This window comes from Bufo bufo, chromosome 4 (genome assembly GCF_905171765.1).
Source record: "Bufo bufo chromosome 4, aBufBuf1.1, whole genome shotgun sequence".
NCBI lineage: Eukaryota > Metazoa > Chordata > Amphibia > Anura > Bufonidae > Bufo > Bufo bufo.
Window position 1 is genome coordinate 87,062,501 of NC_053392.1, and position 23,231 is coordinate 87,085,731.

Genomic DNA, 23,231 nt, shown 5'->3' on the forward strand with positions numbered 1-23,231 from the left:
AGCAGGCACATGACGCCCATCATACTGGATCGTGGGGAGACCACAGATCTGCAGTGGTGGCAGGGATCAGGTATGTATGATTCCCTCTGCAAGTTCAGACACGCTAAGGGGAGTTCTGCCTAAAAGGCCCCCGGGGGCCAACAACCCCTTTAAAGGGATCACAGCATTGGCACTAATGCTGCAACATAAAGAGCTGATCAGCCAGGGAGGGCTTCCATAGTCTACCACTGCACAATCCCTGGCAGGGGCATGTCGTTCACATTATGGCAGAAGCTCCAGCAATTTACACTTCCCTCTGACTCTGCCTTTCAAATACCGCTGCGAAATACTGAGCATATACTGATAGTGTGAACTGTGGGCTGATACATGTAGGCAGCAATGGTTTCTATGTGCCTCTGCTTTGGTGAGCGGCCAGCCCTGCCCGCGGTGCTGCACCTCCACTGCAGGAAGCCGCCGCCGCCGCCACGCCTAGGCTGCACAGCGTGAGGAGAGAGAGTCAAGGGGGAAAGCAGCAACTCGGTTGCCACAGCAACAATGACGTCATTTTACCCTGCATCTCATTGGAGGAAACCCCGTGGCCCAAGCCGCAGCCTGTCGTTCAACCTAACCCATCCTCCTGTCCTCCCCCTAACCCCGCCTTTAGCTCCCGCGCTAGCTTCCCATTGGCTACTACGCCTAGGTGAACGCTGAATTGGCGGGTTTCCCCCAGCGTTGGGATTGGCTGACTTCTGCCTGCCACGCCCTTTTTGCCAACGCCTGGTAATTGTGTTAGGTTGAGCCTAGAGGGGTTTCTTGCAGGCTGCAGTCAGTCTCTGGGTTTTTCTTGTCCTCCCTCTCCTTTCTCCGCCGGCCAGCGGCTCACACGCTGAGGAGTGCCAGGTGAGTGGGGAAAAAAATGCGCCGCTTCTAGCGCCTTTTCCGGCTGTGACAAGGGGCTGAGCGCCGGCTTGTCAGGAATGCCACCCCTGCTGGGCGCTCCCGCTACATGCACACGCCATTATCCTGTCATCCGAGCGCAGCCTGCAATGTCATGGCTTACACCTGACTTCTGTCTAGGGGCTCCCTTTACTGAGGCCCGCCATTGTGGGTCCTGTCTGTGCACTTGTATCGGGGGTGTCATCGTGACACCGCCTGTCTCTGCTGCTCCTATCGCGATATCAATGCAGAATGACGGTGTGCAGTGTATACTATGTGGTGTTTGTGTATATAAATTATACTATAGAGCAGTATGTGTGTGTATGATTGAGAGAGTGTGTGTGTGTGTATGTGTGTATTATATATATATATATATATATATATATATATATATTAGTCACTAGACAGACTGTGATCAGATCTGTTTTATGCCCCCCCCCCCCCCATGACACTTGCATGCCTCACATTCACCTGCCTCCTATGTATTACAATAAGGCACGTCCCCGCTGCCCCTCTTTATTCCCCCTGTGCTCTGCAGGTATGCTGTATGAAACGCGTGGGGATCTCCACCTCTGGATTAGCATGCTCTGATGGTGGTGGTAGTGGGAGGAGGGTGATTCCCATCCTCCGCTGCAGATTCATTTCTCGGAATATTCCAGTCTATTGTCATCTCATGCCACCACCACCCAGGTCGTGGTACGGGTACGGTGGTTTTCGATTAGATGTGTAATGTGTAGGACCCATCATCCTGTACACATTAGACTGTGACTGAGGACATCTGCTGGGGGTTTGTATGTTCTCCCGCACTTTAAGCACAGGGGGCAGCGAGTAACGCTAATGTCTGTACAGCGCTGCGGAAAAGGTCAGCGCTATAAGTGAATAAAAAAATAACTAAATACATGTGCACGTGGTCCGTACATGCCCCTGTGCCTTCTGAGCAGTGTCTCCGCTTCCTATTGTAAGACACCGGATACCAGCACACGCTGTCAAACACGCTTATCCGCTTCCCCCCCCCCCCCCCCCCCCCCCCCCCAGCCCGTTCTGTAGGACATGGCTGGGAAGCCTGGCTCCCCCTGAGGGGTGGGAGTAATGGAGGGAGAGGCAGGCAGGGCGGGGATGCTCCACAGAGCCTGGAGACAAAAGGCAGGGCAGGCGGCTTCATTCTCTCTCCTCCCTGCGCCTCCTGTTACTGACTCATGTGTTAACTCGTTTTGCCAGGCAGCGTTCCCTTGCAGATCTTCGGGGGGTGTCGTTTTTTTTATTTTATTTGCAGCGCAGCCTTCTGCAGTGTTGGGTGTGGGCTTCCTCCTTGGATTTGATGTGATCTGGACTTTTCTACCTCTATTAATGGAGAGGGCACGGCTATGCTTTGGGTAGAACACAGACCATTTGATATAGTCTTTGGTGATGGTTTTGAATGCCATTGACTAGCTTGGGGGTCTACATACCAGGAGGGCCTGTGGCGTTCCTTCTGGGTTTATTTCTTGTGGTCTTGGCCATGGTTTCCTATGGCAGGTGGGTTTAGCCTGTCAGCGAGCTCTGTAATATTTTTTTTTTTTTTGGGAACCTGAAAGTGTTTTCCTGCTAACAAGGTGAATGTCCTGCCCACAGGATAGGGGATTAGTGACTGGTCTCTGGGGCCCACAGCAGCCACAAAAATGTAAATCCCGGAGCCCTGTAGGAGAATAGAGCGGCGATGCACAGACCTGACCACCGCTCCGTTCACTTCTATGGGACAGCCGAGTACCGCCATTCCCCCTGTCTTTGGCAGTCCCATACAATGAAATGGTGGGGTGGTCAGACATGCACACCGTGGGCTCCGAAACCTGTCTGTGGTCAGACCCATATCGATAGGGGATAAATTATGTAAGTGGCGACATCCCTTTAATGGAGTCTTCTGATTTCATAAAGTGATGTCGTGTATCTAGGATATTCCATCCCTTTCTGATCCATACGGTTACAATATAAGACCTCACCGCTTGTGGGAGTGAAGGGTCCAGAACACTATGCTTCGTGCGCAACATTTGCTGTAGGCCAGACTGAAACCAGCGAGTTCAATGCAAGAAAAACGTAAGCGTGACTTCCCGTTCTCACCTCCGCTGCTCTGACAGGAGGCTGTGTCCCTGCCAGACCTGTATCTAATGAACTACACTGAGGCCATTATGTCAGAAAAATTCAGTAGATTCAAGGTCTGGCAGGGCCACAGCGATCAGTGGAGCAGAGGTCTGAACGGGAGATCGCACTTACACGCAGTGTTTCTCGCATTGAATGCACTAATCTGAAAGTAGCTTTAGGGTCCATTCACATGTCCGTAGTGTATTGCGGATCCGCAGTACACCCGGCCGGCACCCCCATAGAAATGCCTATTCTTGTCCGCAATTGCGAACAGATATAGGACATGTTCTATATATATATTTTTTTTCTGGACGATCGGTGGTGCAATGCGGATTCGGACAGCACACTATGTGCTCTCCACATCCATTCCTGCCCCATAGAGAATTAATTTAGTTTGCACGCGTACTGCAATTTGTGGAACGGATGCGGACTCCTTCTACGGATGTGTGAATGGACCCTTAATGAAACTGTGCTTGAGTTCTTCAGTGAAGATTGTTGGGGGTCCATCATAAAATGATATATCCTGATGCCATGCCATCACTTGATGAAATGCTAATACCCCTTTGTAAATCGCCCCTTTAATACAGGAGCCATTGCAGTGATCTGATCTTGCTTACAGAAGCCATGGCTGGTCAGACACCGCTTGATGTCCATGTCCCATTCAGGGCTTTGCCACCTCCAGAAAGTGCTCTCCTTCAGTAGGAATGAGCACGAGTCTGCCGTCCCGCATAGAGGCCGGCCTTTATGAAGGATTGATAGATCTGTTCTCGGTATTTCATGCAGCTGACGTCAAACCACCCGGTGATAGGATGTAGATGGATTACACATTGATAGACATATGCCTTGCACATCTTCCACGCGTTTTTAACTCTGCTCTTGTGCTCCTCCAGGTTTGGCTGCCTGCATCAGGTCTAGCTCCAACGCCTCCCTTGACCCTCTGCTCAGCTTTCCTTTCCATTCCGGTCGTTTTACTCTTCTCTGTACCAAATCACAGTCAAGCCATGACAGACAGAAACGATTGCATCCAGAAGGCCAAGTTGGCGGAACAGGCGGAGCGCTACGATGATATGGCGGCCAACATGAAGGCTGTGACAGAATGCGGGGACGAGCTGTCCAACGAAGAGCGGAACCTTCTTTCTGTGGCTTACAAGAACGTGGTTGGCGCACGGAGGTCAGCATGGAGGGTCATCTCCAGCATTGAGCAGAAGACGGAGAGCTCTGACAAGAAGCAGCAGATGGTCAAAGAGTACAGGGAGAAAGTGGAGAGCGAACTGAAATCTATATGTGATACTGTGCTGGTAAGTTGGTGACTTGTGGCCATGCCCATTATGGGAATGTCATACACCGCACCCTACGTCATTTAGTGGTTTACCTAGAGAAGAGAGGATTTCAGACTTTTGCCCTGATAATGGGGTTATATATTGCTATGCAGGCAGAAGCTTACTTTGCACAATGTGGCAACTGTCTGAAACCCTAACTTGTGGCACCATAAACATCTGCTGGGTCAGACCCCCACGTATCGGAGAGCATAGTCCACTACACTTGGCTTTCTGGGATTTGGCCAGTCTTGGTGAAATTGCTTATTAAAGGGGTTATTGTGTCACTTTTCTTTCTAATATAAATATTGTACAGCACTAAAGTGTATTCTTGTATCTTTATAATTTTTTTTTTTCTTCAAGATGTTTCAATTGAGGACCTGTCCTCTGGATAGGTTATCTATATCTAATTGGTGGGAGTCTGACACCTAGGACCCCCTGCTGATCAGCTCTTTAAGAAGGCATGAACGCTTGCAGTAGCGCGGTGGCCTTCTCTCCGCTCACCAAGCACAGCGCCGTCCATTTGATAGTAGCTGTGCCTAGGCCGTGTGACCGATGACATCCTAGGGAAAGCTGTGAGAAGGTGGCGCTACTGAAAGTGCCAGTGCCTTCTTAAAATAGCTGGTGTCAGACCACCACCGATCAGATACTATTTAATCTCAGAAGACCCCTTTAATATGTTAATATGCTTAGTTGCTGCTCAGTGAATGATATTGTAACATAACACTGTGGTAACATAACGTTTCCTAGATTTTCCTGTGTAGAAAACCCTGGAAACTTGTACCCTTTGTAGTCTGACTCTTAGTACATGACCACAGTCTCCTTTAAAGAGGACCTTTCATCTGTTTAGCCAAGTCTAATTAGGGTCTTGCCTTATAGGGTGGCCCCCGCTGATGTCATGGCACTTCCTTTTTTTTTTTTTTCAAAGACACCGAACCCAGCCCCGCCTCGTCCACTGTTGGCCTATAATGAGCCGGTTCGGTTATACTAGGCGGAGACTGTTTTGCTGGGGGCGGTTCTCTTCTCCCTGGCTGTGAGTGCATCCAATCAGAGAACACCGCTCTTAGCCAGGGAGAATGAGCTCCTCCCTGGCTAGGAGCGGTGTGCTCTGATTGGATGAGCTCACAGCCAGGGAGAAGAGAACCGCCCCCAGTGAAACTGAGTCTCCACCTAGTATAACTGAACCGGCACATTATAATATAAGGCACCGAAATCAACAGGGCCAACAGCGGTCTTTGGGGAAAAAAAAAAAGTGCCATGGCATCAGTGGGGGCCGCCCTATAAGCTAAGACCATAATTGGACTAGGGCCAAACAGATGAAAGGTCCTCCACCTCAGCCCCTATAGCTTAAACCCCCTTAATGACCAGACCACTTTTTACACTTCTGACCTACACTACTTTCACGGTTTATTGCTCGGTCATAAAACTTACCACCCAAATGAATTTTACCTCCTTTTCTTCTCACTAATAGAGCTTTCATTTGGTGGTATTTCATTGCTGCTGAAATTTTTGCAAAAAAGAAATTTTTCACTTTACTTTTTAAAAAACTACATTTCTATATAAATTTTTCTCTAAATTTATTGTTCTACATGTCTTTGATAAAAAAAAAAAAATAAATTCAATAAGTGTATATTTATTGGTTTGGGTAATGCGTGAGAAGTAGTTTGAAATTCAAATGTGTAAAAAATGACCAGTGAAATCCTAAAGGTGCTCTTTGGTATGTGGGCCCCTTTGCCCACCAAGGCTGCAAAAAAGTGTCACATGTGGTATCGCCGTACTCGGGAGAAGTAGGGCAATGTGTTTTGGGGTGTATTTTTACATATACCCATGCTGGGTGAGAGAAATATCTCTGTAAAAGTCTACTTTTCCCATTTATTTTTTATTTTATTTTATACAAAGTTGTCATTTTAGAGATATTTCTCTCACCCAGCATGGGTATATGTAAAAAGACACCCCAAAACGCATTGCCCAACTTCTCCTGAGTACGGCGATACCACATGTGTGACACTTTTTTGCAGCCTAGGTGGGCAAAGGGGCTCAAATTCCAATGAGAATCTTTATGATTTCACAGGGCATTTTTTACACATTTGGATTCCAAACTACTTCTCACGCTTTAGGTCCCCTAAAGTATTCCGTGAGGGGTATGGTGAGTTCATGTGAGATTTTATTTTTTGTCACAAGTTAGTGGAATATGAGACTTTGTAAGAAAAAAAAAAACAATTTCCGCTAACTTGTGACCAAAAAAAAAATCTTCTATGAACTCGCCATGCCCCTCAAAAGTGATCTTTTTATAGCGCCGCAGCGATTTTGCAGTGATCAGAAAAAAAAAAATTTCTGTCACTGCGGTGGGGCGGACTAAACGCAAGTGTGCGCACAAGATCAGGCCTGATCGGGCGAACACTGCGTTTTTTTGTAGAGCCTATAGAACATGTCCTATTCTTGTCCGCAATTATGGACAAGAAAAGGCATTTTCTATATAGTTCTGGCAATGTGCGGATCCGCAAAATGCGTAAAGAACGTTGCCGGTGTCCGTGTTTTGCGGATCCGCAAAACACATACTTGGTCTGAATGGAGTCTTATAGGGGGGTGATCAGGGAGTCTATATGGGGTGATCAGGGGTTAATAAGTGACAGGGGGGAGGGGGAGTGTAGTGGTGATTGGTGCTACTTACAGAGCTGCCTGTGTCCTCTGGTGGTCAATCCAAGCAAAAGGGACCACCAGAGGACCAGGTAGCAGGTATATTAGACGCTGTTATCAAAACAGCGTCTAATATACCTTAAGGGGTTAAAAAAAATTGCATCTACAGCCTGCCAGCGAATGATCGCCGCTGGCAGGCTGCAGATCCACTCGCTTACCTGCAGTTCCTGTGAACGCGCGCTCCTGTGTGCGCGTGTTCACAGGAAATCTCGCCTCTCGCGAGATGATGCGCAGGCGCATCCAGGAGGAATGAATCGACCACCTCGAACGCAATCCTGCGTTAGGCGGTCCGGAGGCGGTTAAAGGAGTTTTCTTGTGCCAAAGACCTCCGTTATACACAAAATAGGGGTAAGTGTCTGGTGGTCTGACTACTGGGGCTGCCACAAATCATTAGAATTTGGGGCCCTGTTTGACTGGACGCTCCATTCAACTGTATTGGACTGCTGGAGATGTCCGCCTCTGCTGTTATACATGGGAACAGTGGTTGAATCCCTGCAGATGAAACATGTATCCTGTGGATAGGGGTTAAGTGTTTGTGGGACAACCCCTTTAACACCACATTTAAAGGTGTTTTTTTTAATTTGTTTTTTTTAAATGCTCCAAATTTGAAGCCGACGCTAAATTGGGAACAACTTAAACAGCTAATGAGTGGGGTCCATGCTTGTTGACCTCAAGTACTGCTATTTGGGGAGAGGTTGCTGCCCGTGCACATCTTATCCTTTTACTGCATAGACGAGCGTGTCCTGTGCGGAAATCGCGCTGTGTGTGAGATTCCCAGTTACGGACTCTGATAGAACAGTACTATACTTGTCCGTTATGCGGATAATAATAGGACATGTTCTATCTTTGAACTGAAACGGAAGGCATACGAAGTACCTTCCCTCTGTTTGTGTTTTTTTTTTTGTTTTGTTTTTCGGATCCATTGAAATGAATGGTTTTGTATACAGTCTGCAAAAAAAGGACCGGGGGGAAAAAAGTTTGTGTGCAAGAGGCTCTATGCTGATTTATAATGCTGTGTCTCTGCATGACCTGTATGTATTGAATTATACTGACATAATGCTGTCAGTATAATTAAGTACATACAGTTCACACTGAGACACAGCATTATAAATCGGTGAGGAACCAGTAGTGTCCATAATCTCGCTCACACACGGAGGTGGTTTCTGCAAAGGGATCGCTCGCCTGAGAGGTGTAGCTCTCAGTTGCAGCTGAGGGGGCTTCATTACTTAGGACCCAGAATGCATTGCAATGTAGATGTGTGATCCATGGTCCTGTGTAAGTGGCAGGTGAGGTGTGACCCTGCCGGGGTCTTCTAATACACAGGAAGGGGGAGGTTGGAGAGTAAATGCCCCTCACACCTAGCACTGCAGTGTAACCACATTCCCCAGAAGTCCGCTGCAGCCTTTGAGGACAGGGGGAGTTGGTATGGGGCTGTGGCTTTCTGCACACGACTTATCTAAGGTATTTAACTCTTTCAGCAAATGGTTTTGTCTTCCAAGAGCCATAACTTACAATGCCTTTCACGTACCATATGGAAGCTTTTTTTGCTGGACACATTTTATGGTTAAAATGGGGAGGGGAGCAATTCTGCCACTGTGACTTGTTTTTTTACAGCATTCACTGTGTGCTAAAGACATTGACCTTATTCTCCGGTCAGCACCATTAGAGATGGATGCCAAATCTATTATAGGTTTTAGGATGTTTTACTAATTTGAAGTGGTTGTACCAAGTTTTCAACTCCTCTTTCCACAGGAGTATCCCACAGGATAGGTTATAACTGGTGGGGGTCTCGCTGCTGAGACCGGTTGGCCGGTTGAGCAAACACCCTGCCGCTCCCTCCATTATCTATGTGACTGCTAGAGATACCCAAGTACAGCGTTTGAATGTTTCCGGCAGTCTCATAGTGCAACAGGGAGCTTATGTCTTTTATATGTCAAGTTAGCAAAGGGCGTTGATTCCCTTAGTAGAGTTAAGCCTGCTAGCATTCAATTGCTTAAACCATAGACTGCAGTAGTATGCTATTGCAGTCCATGGTATTCTTGCCGACTGCCTATTAAGCATGGCTTGACAGGCAGTGTCCTGTGGGAGGCCCAGGAGTAGCTGATCAGAACCCTGTGACTTCACTGCGCAGGGAGAACCGAGGGGGCCCTCTGCCTAACCTCTCAGAACCTGCCATCACAATTGACTGTGGCTTCTGAGGGGTTAAGTGACTGAGATCATAGTGTATGAAGCCTACATTGGAGCACGATCACATGGCAGTAGAAATGCACATACACTATTCATTCCCCATCTGTATGTGGCGGCCTCGGCCTGTGGATCAGTTGGGTAGTGAGACCTGCATCAGACACTTGTAGACTATCCTGTGGCTGTGCCATAAATATCTAATTGGAACAGTATGGTCTGACAGATCGGCTTCAGTCATCATTATCTGGTGGGTGTCAAACACCCAGGACCCCCGCCGATCAGAAGGTACCAGCACTTCTGTGAGCACCATGCCCTTCTCTCGGCTCGCCAAGCACAGCGCCGTACATTGTATAGTGGTTGTGCTTGGTACTGCAGCTCAGCGCCATTCACTTCAGTGAGGATGAGCTGCACCCAGGCCGCGTGGCTGATGAATATAGCATCACGTGGCCTAGGCCTGTGGCTAACCTCTGGCACTCCAGCTGTGGTAAAACTACAACCCCCAAGATGTACACTTGCTTGGCTGTTCTCAGAACTCCATAGAAATGAATGGAGCATGCTGGGAGTCGTAGTTTCAGCACAGCTGGGGTGCCGGAGGTTATCCATGACTGGCCTAGACTAAACTGTGAGATGGCCGCAGTGTTACTGAGGGCGCAGTGCCTTTTCAAACAGCTGATTGGGGGTCCTGGGTGTCGGACCCCCACCAATCAGATACTGAAGTCCTATTCCGAGAATAGGTAATCAGCATAAATGTCCCCTTTAACATATTCATCATTTATCTACATATTTGAGGTCATGAATCCAACTGCGTGGACCCCCACTGATCACAACAACATGGCCCCCACAATCCCCAGTCCCTTAGAGGTGTATAGATCGTCACACGAGTCCCTGGCATCATACATTGACTGCATGACAATTGTAAGGCAAAACCTCTTCTCCTCTGAGCGTCATCCTGACAGACCCGGGCTCCATTTACTGCTGTGTGAACGAGCTGCATCCTGCTTTCAGCACAGAGGTTTTGCTGCATTGTGTCGCCTGCACTTATGTCAGCGGGCGGGCGAGGCGCCACCCGACTCTGCTGGATCAATAATCATTGAGGCTGTATAAATCCTTCTGTCTGTAGCACTGCAGTAACGAGCGTGCTGCAGACACTACTACGGAGGCCGCACAGCATTGGCTTAGGTTTTATGCAGCACTTGATTTACATATATATATATTTTTTTTTTACGATATTATTGCCACAGTCTAGTCTAGTATTGAAGATGAATCTGGATTTTAGTTTTTGAATAGATCTTGGCCTCGTATGCAAACATTACTAGTGGGCTGCTGGGAACCCCTAGGAGATGAGGACTTTTCAGGTGTTTTGTCTTGTATTTTACTGAAGTTTGGGCAGAGAATTTAACGTCTTGTTTTCTGCTATGCTAGTATGCCTGTGTAACAACGTACGTGGAGATTTGCAGCGTTGGTTTCCGTTTTCTGCACTTCTGCAGTCTTATACGGCTCGTCGTGGTGACCTTTTAGCAGCTAGGTTCAGGTTGGGGGGGGGGGGAAGCTTTGCTGGACATGGTTAGTGCAATGTTGAGGGTCCTCTGATGTCTGAAATGTATCCAGTCATCTTTCAGGTGGTCTTGCAAAGCAGAATGTAACGCTCATTTGCTGGAGACTGTCTCAAACCTTCCCATACACATGCACACTCGGTTTGGCCAAGCCTGCGCGTATAGCAAGAGGGCAGCAAGCACTGCTAGACACCAATTTGCCAGTTTTCTCCCCTAGAACAGAAGGATCGGGCATTTTGAAATTGAACAGCTTTTTCCCCCTCAAGGGTAGATTCTGGAGACCCCCTTCCCCCATAGAAATTAGATGGCCGGCAAGTTGGGTCCTGACATACATCTGTTACAGCTGCCTGGATTAAAGGGGGTAGTCTCATCTCAGACATTGGGGGCATATCGCTAGAATATGCCCCCAATGTCTGATAGGTGCGGGTCATAGGTGCAATTCCCACCTCTATCTTTAGAACAGACCCCACAAAGTGAAGGGGGGTGCACTGCGCATGGTGGCCGCACTCCATTCCTAGGGGAGTGCTGAAAATAGCTGTGCCCAGCTCTGCTATTCCTGTCGGCCCCATAAAAGTGAATGGAGCGGTGGCCGCGCTTGTATGGTGCACTTCCTAGTCCTTTCAGTGAGACTGACTATTTTCGGGGAATGAGTGGAGGCCATGCACAGTGCTCCCGCCTTCACTTTGTGGGCGCAAAGGGACCCACACTTATGATACATCGGGAGTATATCCTAGTGATAGGCCCCAATGTCTGAGGTGAGACAACCCCTTTAAGGGTGCACAGCTCTTAGTGGCACTTATTTAAGCCAAAGCCAGACACGCATCCAGCAGGATAAGGCTCCATTCACACGTCCACAATTGTGGTCTGCATCCGTTCCGCAATTGTGTGGAACGGGTGCGGACCCATTCATTCTCTATGGGGGTGGAATGGATGGGGACAGCAGTGTGCTCTGCGCATTTCAGGAGCACGCCGCCCATCTTCCGGTCCGTGCCTCCGGTAAAAAATAGATGTCCTATTCTTGTCTGCAATTGTGGACAATAATAGGCATTTCTATGGGGGTGCCGGCCGGGTGTATTGTGGATCCGCAATGCACTACAGACCTGTGGATGGACTTAAAGCCTTTCCTTCATAATTATCCTTCCCTTCCTGAATGGGGTGTCTAATAAAATGTATGACCAATAATTGCGTAGTTAAGCCTTTTAGGCCTTATGCATAAAACCGTATGTGTTTCATGGTCCGCAAATCGCAGTTCCACAAAACGCTCATGTAGAAAGGTCTTATCCTTTTCCGTTTTGCAGACGAGGATGGGACATGTTCTATCTGTACTGTGCGCATTTTTGTAGCCCCATTGAAATGAACAGGTCCACATCCGATCTGCCAAAAATGTGGCTTGAATGCAGACTGAAAATATGGCTGTGCGTGAGGCCTTAGTGTGACCGTAGAACGGCCGCCTCGGTGAGCTGAAAAATGTAGTTCTGCATTCTATTTAAAGGGATTTTCCAAGAATCTTGTATACTGATGAACTGATGCTTTGGATAGGTAACCAGTATCTGATCGGTGGGGATCGGACACCTGGGACCCCTGCCAATCAGCTATTTGAGAAGGCTCCTTTGGGTGCCATGGTCTTCTCTCTGCTCACCAAGCACAGAGCTGTACATTTGTATAGTGGCTGCGATTGGTATTGCGCGCAGCTCCATTCACTTCAATGTTGCTGAGCTGCGTCCAGGTCATGTGACCGATGACTGTGATGTCACATGGCTTAGGGAAAGCTGGAGAAGGTGCTTTTTCTTTAACAGCTGATCGGCAGGGGTCCCGGGTGCAGGCCCTCCACCAATCAGATATTGATGACCTATCCTGAGGATAGCTCACCAGTATACAAGTCTCAGAAAAGTCCTTTAAATGCTATTTTGCCATCCATGGACAATGGAACCTGTCTTCCCCACAGATCCCAATCTCTTATAAGGGTAAAGCTAGCAGACATGTAGCAAGTGCACCCCCTAGGGATTTTTTTTCCCTTTCAGTCACCTTGAAGTAATCCAGGAAGTACACAAAATAGCTGAGCTTGCATAGAACGTATTTCCGATTGTGGTTGTTGTGACCACATCCAGGGACGTCTTTTTATTTTGTAATGTAGCATACATATACTATTTGTACTTGCTGAGCCTATGGCAACATGGAGACTATTCGCAGTCCACAAAATGGCATGCAACTCGATGTATGAATGCAGCTGTACCTCAGTATTTAAAATGTCATTTGTGTGTGTATACATGAGGAATAACCCGACCTCTGGCGAGTGACCTGTATCCTGTATTTATTGCCAGTTTTCCCCTCTGCAGGCTCAATCTGTTAGTTTTCCTTGCGCTCACCTCCAGGTGGGGTAGAGACAAGCTGCTATATTGCCTTGTGTGCACAGCACATAAAGCTGGGAGATTTCTCTCCCCTTCTAAGAAGCAGCATGGGAGCACATTGTACAGCAGTGTGGCTATGAAGCCAGTGCTGGGGGGAGCCAGTAAAATATAAAGGGCACGTAACCTGATGCCTCAGTGTAAAGATTTTATCAGTAAATTTAGAGAGGGTGATCGGGGCAGAGAAAGGAAGGAACAACTGAAAAACATTAATTTTTATTTTTCTGGAATGAGATGTATTATAAAGTTTCTTTGCTCATACTGTTGACTAATGGATAAAATAATAAACGAGAGCGATTCTTTAAAAGGACATCTCGGCAGAGTAAGGTTAGCGCTGCTTACAGGGGGTTATCCCATGATTAATGTAGAACAATGAAAATTACACCTCCTAGAGTACATGCCAATCACTTTCTAACAACACTAGAACCAGCCCTGTACCTCACATGAATCCAGAGATCTCCACATTCTTTGCTCTGCTAGATTTATATCAAGGAGCATATCCTTTCTCAGGGGGCATCTTTCTTCTGTAGGTCTCTCCCTATCACAGCTCAGGAGGCAGTTGAAGGTTGGAACTGAGCACGTGCGTCCACCTCAGTGAGCAGGACAAAGAAATAAGAAAAAATGCAAACAGCAGGTGGCGCTATACAAATTTTTAATTACATGTAATTACAGAAGTAACTTATTTTTTGTGGGACAGCCCCTTTAGGAGAAGCTGTCAGCTCGAAATCACTTCTGGAGCATCTCTTGTGCTGTAAGTAAACTGACAACTGGGTGCTCGTATTTAGTGAAAAGGTGCTCCAGAATGAATTACAGATGTGGACAGATGTGTCCCATGTTAGCGGGATTTCCCGGTCAGGATCGCCCTCTGTTAGCCAGTATGGGGTTCCCACAGTCTGTGCGGTGGGATTGTCCTAACCCGTCAGCCCCTCTAAATATTTCTTTCCACATAAGTTGATTAGGGGAAGGTGTAGTCGCGGCTTGGCTCGGTCGCCCTTATTGTGTGATCTGTGACGACTAGCTTATGGAAATCGGGCTTTGTGTGTGTAAAGCCGTGCAGAACTTGTGTGAACTGCTGCCACATTAGAGATCCGGTTACTGGAAAAAAGAGAATTAGTTTGAAGCACTGGCTGACGTTTTGCAGCTGTGTGAAGAGCGCCTCCAGCTCCCACAGGTTGTGTGTGGTATTGAAGCTCTGCTTCAGTCACTTCTTCTTTGAGAGGACCAGTGTCATGTAGGACTAGCTCAGCTGAATGTAATAACTTTCACTTGGTGATCCTTTGCTTCATACATTTTAAACACCCACCTGTCTGATAAAACATGCTTGCCTGCTCCACAACGCTCTGTTTTGGCTCTTGGGGTCCACCCTGTCTTCTCCAGACGTCCAGCACCACAGGTAAACATCTGGCAGACGGGGTTAGGTGCACCACTGCAGCGTCACTGGGTCATGTGTCTTTTGGGGGACACATCCCTGCAGAAGCAATGGACCCTGGGAGCTGGAACTGGGCGTTGAGGAGCAGGTTAGTACTGTAGGTAAGTATGCTTCATCTGACTGGTCTTGCAGGGGTGTTTTTAAAAAATAAATAAATTGGGCTTTGCAACCCTTTTAAGTGCACCGCAGGCAGAACCAAGCCACTCTGTGCACCTTTACACCTACTGCTTCCACTGCCAGCCTCCTGCATGGTTGTCCTGTTAGTCAAAAGTAGAGGGAGATGCCGGTATAGGAAGCAGGAGGAGCAAGGGTGCACAAAGGCTTGGGCCCAACCTCGTTGCACTTTACTCTGGATTAGGTTACTTTCACACTTAGTGTGATCAGGCAGTTCAGTCGTCGGAGCTGTCTGCCGGATCCGCCGATCAGTGTGACAACTGACAGCATTTGTAGACGAATCCGGGGGCGGATCCGTCTACAAATGCATTGCAAGAACGTTTCTGTCTCTCCGCTTTTCATGCGGATAGACGGCTCCGTCTTGCAGTCTATTTACCAGTTTTCCCAGTCTGCGCATGTGCAGACTGGAGGGATGCATCCGTCCTTCAGTTGTTTCGCAATGCCGGATCCGGCACTAATGCTGGCATTCCAGCGACTGATCAGGCATTTTGGACGGACATAATACTGCAGCATGCTGCGGTATTATGTCCGCCCGAAAAGCCTGACAATGACTGAACGGAAGGCATACTGATGTACACCGAACGGATTACTCGCCATTCAGAATGCATTGGAATATGCCTGATTAGTTCTTTTGCGGCATAGAGCCCTTTTGACGGAACTCTATGCCGGAAAAGAATAACGCAAGTGTGAAAGTACCCTTAAAAGTTTGTTTTCTCCAGAATGAAGCAACTGATTGCTATTTGAAAGGCATTACATTCATCTGAGATAGTCCTACTGTGCCTGGTTTATCAGTAAATCTCCCGGTGGCAGACTCCCTTTAAATTTCTGCCCTGCCCATAGCAGAGGAGAAACGAGATGCAGCACAGAACGTGCGCCGGAGAGAAAATGGGTCAGGACACTTCAGGTGGGGAATCTGTCAGCCTGGTTAGAAGTGGGTCACGTACCAGGCTCTGCCTCGTGCGGTGGGTGACAGAGGTTAGACAATTTAATTGGAGATTCAGCTGAATTAATTAGCAGTAGTATTCTGCTCGGCTTCCTGGCGTTCATCTGGATGACTGTGCACTTATCGGATACGCTATAGAATATTCCATGTTCTGAGATACGGGAACTACAGTCAGCAGTCAGTGTGATGCCTGTACTGGAACTTGTCTCTCTTCTCCCCCCCCCCCCCCCCTCCCAGAACACAATGCAGAACACAAGGATGTAAAGTTGGACTATGGCTGGGTTCACACATCAGCCAGAACCAGACTGACTCCAAACCCACGGCGAGCATGCATGTACATTGGAGTTATGCATGGGCTGCTTGGGCCGTGTTTGTGCCAGAAAGCAGCCTCATCGGCGTTGACTCATTAGTCAGTGAGGATCCGGCAGTGAACTATAGAATCCAGCAAAATCTATCTGTCGGATCTACTACCGGGGATGTGAACACAGCCTAAACAAGACATGACGCAGGGTTTTCAGGGGAGGAGGGGGTGATAGAGGGCAAAATCCATGGACGAAACACATGCTTCATGGGCATCTTCAGACGTCCTAGGCTGAAATGCCCAAAAATAGGGGAGCTGACTGTTTGCGCTAGCTGGGGGTGATTATCTCTACTGTAATAAAATATAAGGTTTTGATATAAACTAGAATTACCATTTCTTCTGCCCATTAAACCTAGCTTGAAATGGCAAAGCTGTGTGCACGGACCCTGTATGGCAGTACCCACGTGTCTATGCCATGTGCAGCTATATAACTTCACCAAGGAGCAGTGTTCCTTGGGCAGTATGTTTTTATTCATTGGCTTAAATACATACCTGCAGTTACATGATGGCTTGGGTCATGGGCACCCATGCTCTATTTTGTGTTGGCTGCAATATTTTACTGCAGAAATTAAGATACAAATGAGTCTAATATTTGTTCTCTCTTCACAGACCCTGCTTAATGAATTCCTAATCAGTAAATCCACCCAGCCGGAGAGCCAGGTCTTCTATCTGAAGATGAAGGGCGACTACTACCGATACCTGGCAGAGGTGGCCACTGGAGAGGAGAGAGCCCGTGAGTGTCTTTATAGCTGGCTATCTGGGTTTCATTATAGGCTAGGGACACGTTTGGGGCATTTATTTTTATTTTTTTGTGTGACTACTTGACTTATTTTGGGCTAATCATTTTTCTGATTGGTCTTTTATTAAAAAGTTTTTGTGATGGGTGTAGTTAAGAAAAATCTATCTATTTGCAGACTGTCCCTCCTGAGTTCTATCAGCTGATGGCTCATGTGAAGCTGTACCTCTGATCTCCTGACCTCAAAAAACTGATTTAAGCCATATTCCTATCAGTTTAATAAGAGTTTAGCTTTAATGAGCCTGCAGATGATGGGACTCAGGAGGGACAGTCTGCAAATAGACTGAGATTTAACCGTATGTATTAATTGGGGAAAAAAACAATAATTAACCCAAAATGAGTAAAAATCAGTCATCAACTGCCCCTAAGGTCTCCATAGCCGATTCATACAATTGATCAGCCTGGGAAACATGGCCATGTGTTGGATGCATCTTCCGTACCGACTGCGGCTCCCCTGACCCAAACTGACTGCATCATAGAAACTTGTAGTGAAGTCAGTTTGAGTCAGGGGAGCCATGGTTGGTCATGGAGATGGGGTTGACGCGCGGGCCTCGTTTCTTGGTCTGATCACGGTCTTGTGACTGAGCCTGTCAGTTTGTGTATAATCTCCGTAGGAACCAAACCCTCACACACACTTTGTAGCGTCACTGTCCATAGTAATACATAAAGACTGGTGTGGATATGTACGTTACACACAAGTAAATCTGTCACTACCTTCATGCTGCCTTCTGTCTGTGTTCAGAATTAAAGGGGGTTCTATACTTTTTTTTTTTTTGATGATCTATCCTTCGGATAGGTCATCGCCGTCTGATCTGTGGGATTCCGACACCTGGGATGCCCGCCAATCAGCTGTTTGAAAAGACAGTGGTGCGTCGGTGCCCTGCAAGAAGCAGTGGGAAGGCTATGCTGCTACTGACGGCACCGCTGCCTTCTCAAACAGCTGATTGTCGGGCTCCCAGGTGTCTGACCTCCCCTGAACAGATGTTGATGACCTATCCAAAGGATAGATCATTGGTATGGAAAAGGTAGGTATAGAACCCCTTTAAGTTGATGACAGATGCATAAACTGAGACACAAGAGAACGGCATCAGTGGAACGAACTCCAGTCCACACGTCGATCTCACAGCAACCATGAACCACAGTCTGTTCAGAAAACAGTAGTCCCTAGTGTATGGCCAGATAAAAGCTCTAGTCTTGTGTGAGGCAGAAATATCTGACTTCCCCCGTTTATCTGAATGAGGCTTATGGAGGTTCATGTACCTACAGCAGAAATTTCTGCAGCAAATCCGTTGCATGTGAATAAGCTAAAACTGCAATGGTTCCAGGCCAGCCTTTACCCTTATTCCCTCTTACATCAGCGTGACTGTTGCAGGATATGGTAGGGCTTCACAATGTAACGCTACCTAAGACTGATGCCTAGAATAGATAAAAACTGGCCTAACATTGTTTTGTACCTGCATGAATGCTCCTGCCAGCGTTTCTGCTCTATGGCGAATACTTCAAGCTTGTGTAATCCTTCCATCTCTTCCACTACAGGTACAATACAAGACTCGCAAGACTCTTATCAAGAAGCATTTGAAATCAGCAAACAGAAAATGCAGCCAACACATCCCATCCGCTTGGGCTTGGCCCTGAACTTCTCTGTATTCTTCTATGAAATTCTTAATAGTCCTGAAAAGGCATGTCAACTGGCAAAGACTGTAAGTACTCCTGGTTTTATGCTTGCCTATGTGCATGACTTCTCAATAGGGAGGGGGGAATTGTTATAGTCAATTTTGCAGGAGCATAGAAATGAATGGGTCCGCAATTCCGTTCTGTAAAATGCGGAACAGAATTGCAGACGTGTGAATGAAGCCTTACTGTGAGTATTTGTTGTACATGCATGATATTTCAAACGCCCTGGATGACTTGGAGCTAGACAGGGGTATGTCAATCAGTGTGAGATGGGCGGACTTGCAGCGATAACTTTGGCAATGTAAAGGAGACACCCTGATGACTCCCAAGAACCGTACTTACATCAAAATGGCAAGCCTAGGAGCTTTAAAAGGCACAGCAATGTTTTTTGCTGCGGTGTAACCCACAGCACCATGTCATTAGTTGCATATAGCAAATGTGACGACAGTTTCCATTTTAAATGTAGCCCCTGACCAGTGTTTGACTGCATTGCAAATAGATGCTAGCCCCAAATCTTGGGCATGCTCCTGTGTCCAGAACGGGACCCTGAAGTGAAGAGGAGGGCACACTGCGCAGGTGCAGCCATCTCTACATTCAATGTTGTGGGGTTGCCAGAGATATGAGCCAGTGTTATTTTTAGAGCTCCCCTAGTGGTGAATGGAGGGTAGCCACACGTGCGGCTGCCTGCCTTCACTTCTGGGACCCGCTTGTATCTGACACTGATGGCATATTGCTAGGCTATGCTATCGATGTCCCAGGTGGGAATACCCCTTCAATTGCTTACTGTTGTACATTAGTGCTTCTCTTTTCCTGGGAGCAGAGCATGTTGTCAGACTGGGCTTTCCAGTAGCCGTTGTCAGACCTCCCTTATCTGAGGCTGTCACTGTGGTGAGCTGACTGCATATTCCACAATGAAGCAGGTGAACAGGTCTAAAGAAATGATGGCTTTTACTCCCAAAAGTTTTGCTTTTCAATTTTTAATTCTATATAGACTAACAAAGAATAAACCTGTTGTCCTCTGTATTGCAGGCGTTTGATGAAGCCATTGCAGAACTCGACACCCTTAATGAAGACTCCTACAAAGACAGCACACTTATCATGCAGTTGCTTAGAGACAACCTAACAGTAAGTTTTTGTATTGGAAGTCTTAGAATTGGGCTTTAGGTAAAAAAATAAAAACTCAAACCTGTGTCAGTGTAGCCATACTAAAACACAGGTTTAAAGGGGTTCTCTGGGCTCTCATATATTGATGACTAGATATGAGCGAATTTTAGGTTGTGAGATTTGTTCACTGGTAAAAGGTGAACTGCGTTATGGATTCTGTTACCACGGACCATAACGCAGTTCTATGACGGAATGCCTTTAGAGGCATTCCGTTATTTATTCCGTCATAATAGAAGTCTATGGGCCCCAAAACGGATACAACTCCCCTGCATAACAGAATGGATCTCTATTGATTACCTATCCTCTGCTGTATGTGGGACTCACTCGTCTGAAAGGGGTCTAAAGCATGTTGATTAGTTAAATCAGACCTCTGGGTTCACATTTCCAAACATAGGCGGGTAGACTCCAGTAGAGCAGTGGTCACACATGCACTATCGCTCTTTGAAAATACAAGTGTCTTTACCTACTAATGCAGATTGCATAGTTACAAAGTGATTTTGATAGATTCCTAAGACTTACTGTTTGCTTCCTCCTAGTTATGGACATCAGATGCTGCAGGAGAGGACAACGATGCTGGAGAACCAGCAGTGGAAAACAACTAGTGCCGCCATCTGTCCCTAATCAGCCCTTTTTACACATCTCCATTCCTAATCGCTCCACGTGGATTTCCTTATAGCAAAGAAAGTCCATCCATGTGTAACGGAAATAAAGTTATAGTCTCTTCACACTGCAGCTTCTGGAGAACTCATTCCGATTTATTTTTAAAAATGTTTTTTTTTTTTTTTTTTTTTTTTTGGTGTGCGGTTACTGCTGTAGAGAAGTATTAACGGTTTCACTTCATGTAAAAAAATAAATAAAAAAATTGAAAGAAAATGTGGAAATTCACATAACTACCAGACACTTATGGTAAGGACTCGAAGCCTTTCTAATATTTAAATAAAAAAAGAAAAATTGGAACCATTAATTTCTGCAACTGACTTGTTGTGTATTATAATGTAAGAAATGAAGTTAACTGCTGCAGCCAAACCCCCCCCTTTGGTATCACTCCTTTGGGGACATTGGTCCATAAATAATTTTTTTTAGACACTTTCTCTGCTTTCCTTCCTTAAAAGCCAATTGAGTTGCTGCTGCCTGGGTATAACTTCTGTTTTCTACCAAGCAAACATCTGGTTAAAGGGGGTGTCCCATTTCGGACTTTCATGGCCAAGGTTGGAATAATCACAGTAAACACTGGCCAGTGGATTTATGGAAATGGCTGAGCGGCCAGCGCTTCCCAGTCTCTAACTCCCATAGCAGTGAATGGGCGCTGTGCTGTTCTCGTAGCTTCCATTCATTACTGTGGGAGTTAAAGAAACAGCAATGCTCTGAATTGTCCCAGATTCTGGTCGCCCTTTGACGCTTACTTGCCATAAAAGACAAAAATGAGACAACCCCTTTTTAAGACCTTGTCCACAGTGTAGTTTCAGGGTATGATCAGATGGAGGATTTTGTCCATGACAATCTGTCATATACGCCACAGCACAAAAGCGCTGTGCAGTGGGTTTCCATGCAGACCGGCTGTAGGTTTAGCACTATTGAATGGAGGTAAACCACGAGCAGACTCTCGCTGTGGCTTCGCGATGTCCACACGCAATCCACGCCATCTTAAAAACAGTCTGCAAAAACCCTCAGCTGTATAGACTGTGGCGTGGCCTCCCATTGGAAACGGTGGAAAGTGGCTTCAGCTCAGATTCAGTCTGGTTTTCTGCACCAAATCCATGCTGAAACCCACGCCCCAAATCCTCCATCTGCACGTACCCTTAAGGTGGTGCAAATAGTTTTCTGCCAAAACCAATCTTTGGCTGTGAATAAGTCACGGGAAGCTGCACTGTGGGCTTCAGAGGCTGTGGACTAGGATTGTGGGATTCTCATGTCCAATTACTGATTTATATATTTTTTTATTCCTTTTTCTTTTTGCTGCTGTTCCGTTGACAAACCTGCCTACTCCAATAAACCTTCATTACACTCTGGTTGTTGTCCTGGTGTTCTCTTAGCATTTAGGAAATTTTTATATTCATACACTGGAATTTGAAAGACAAGAAAATAAAGTAGCTAATCTGTTTTGAGCCTCATTCTTCCCCCGTTATAGAAATTTACATCTTGAATAAAATGTTTTGTTGAAAAACTAGGCTTATCAATGATCACCCTTGGCGGTATTCTAACCGTACAAATGCAGTATGTGCTGTTCTGTGGCAGATGTCCGCAGTTGTTAGGCCGGGTCAACATGACTGTTGTGGACATGTTGGGGTCACTTATCAAAAACTGGCTTTTTATACGGTTCTTAAAGCCCCTGTGCTGCTGGAGGAATCTCCTAATTTAATGACGAGGCCTCAGGGGTTAATGTAGTTTTCACTCCTTTTTTATTTTTTTCACGCATGCTGTTCTAGGCCAAACGCCCACCACTCCCAGGTGACACGTACAGCATAAAAACGCTTATTCAACAAAATTTCCATACCAGTGTCTGCCGTTGAGTATGTGGACCCAAACCTTACAGCCTTAGGCCTCATGCACACGAACGTATCTTCTTTCAGTGTCCGTTCTGTTTTTTTTGTGGACCGTATGTGGAACCATTCATTTCAATGGGTCCACAAAAAAACAGAAGGTACTCCATGTGCATTCTGTTTCCTTATGTCTGTATTTCCGTTCCACAAAAAAATTTAACCGGTCCTATTGTCCGCATTACAGACAAGGAAAGTACTGTTCTATTAGGGGCCAGCTGTTCCATTCCACAAAATACAGAATGCACACTGACATCATCCGTAATTTTTGCGGATCCGTGCATGAGGCCTTAGGGCGCTCATGCACACGGCCGTAAGTGTGTTGTGGTCTGCAAATCCTGGATAACTGGGTGAGTGCATGCCACTTTTTATTTTTTCTTTCTTCCTGCAGGAATGCCTTATGTCTATAAAAATAGGACATTTTCTATAGGAACTATTCCCACAAGTGTAGTGTGCATACAGCATATTATAGATCAGGAGAAGCTGAGTGACTTGATAAATTCATTCTGGGTGTGGGAGTCCAGTGGTTGCACTTACCAATCACTGATAAGACTGCCCACTGGACTCCTAAACCCTAAATGAGCAGAGATATAAATGACAAGTTCAGCTGCTTTCACCCATCGGTGATTGTGAGCCAAAACCCGGAGTGAAGCCTACTCGGAGATGTAGATGTTTGCACCTGGTATTCCCGAGGACATAACAATTCTGGACCATTCCTATGTTATCAATAATGGCAATTTGACTACTGGGTGAGTGTGTTCAGTCTGACCCTGTCATTCAAAGCTGCCAGTGTCAGAAGGTAGAAACGCACCCTTCTGACAAGAAATAGTGACGCCCAGTTATCAGTTTATGAATACATTTCCGAAGAAACGGCATTCTAAGAAAATGGCCTACATTTACTAATGTGAGTAACCGGGCAGTGGCATGTTTCTGTTCCAATTTGGCACCCCTAGGTTAAAAAAAAATTC

General features: G+C 46.5%; 1 protein-coding gene across 1 annotated transcript; it reads left to right on the top strand.

The window, feature by feature from the left end:
• Positions 1 to 731: 731 nt before the first annotated feature.
• On the top strand, positions 732 to 21,733 carry YWHAQ (tyrosine 3-monooxygenase/tryptophan 5-monooxygenase activation protein theta). Its single transcript, XM_040427486.1, has 6 exons — positions 732 to 879; positions 3,921 to 4,328; positions 16,702 to 16,825; positions 18,425 to 18,588; positions 19,592 to 19,687; positions 20,263 to 21,733. Exons 2-6 carry the CDS (start codon positions 4,032 to 4,034, stop codon positions 20,326 to 20,328), a joined length of 747 nt encoding a protein of 248 aa, XP_040283420.1. The 5' UTR covers positions 732 to 879; positions 3,921 to 4,031; the 3' UTR covers positions 20,329 to 21,733.
• The last annotated feature ends 1,498 nt before the right edge of the window (positions 21,734 to 23,231 follow it).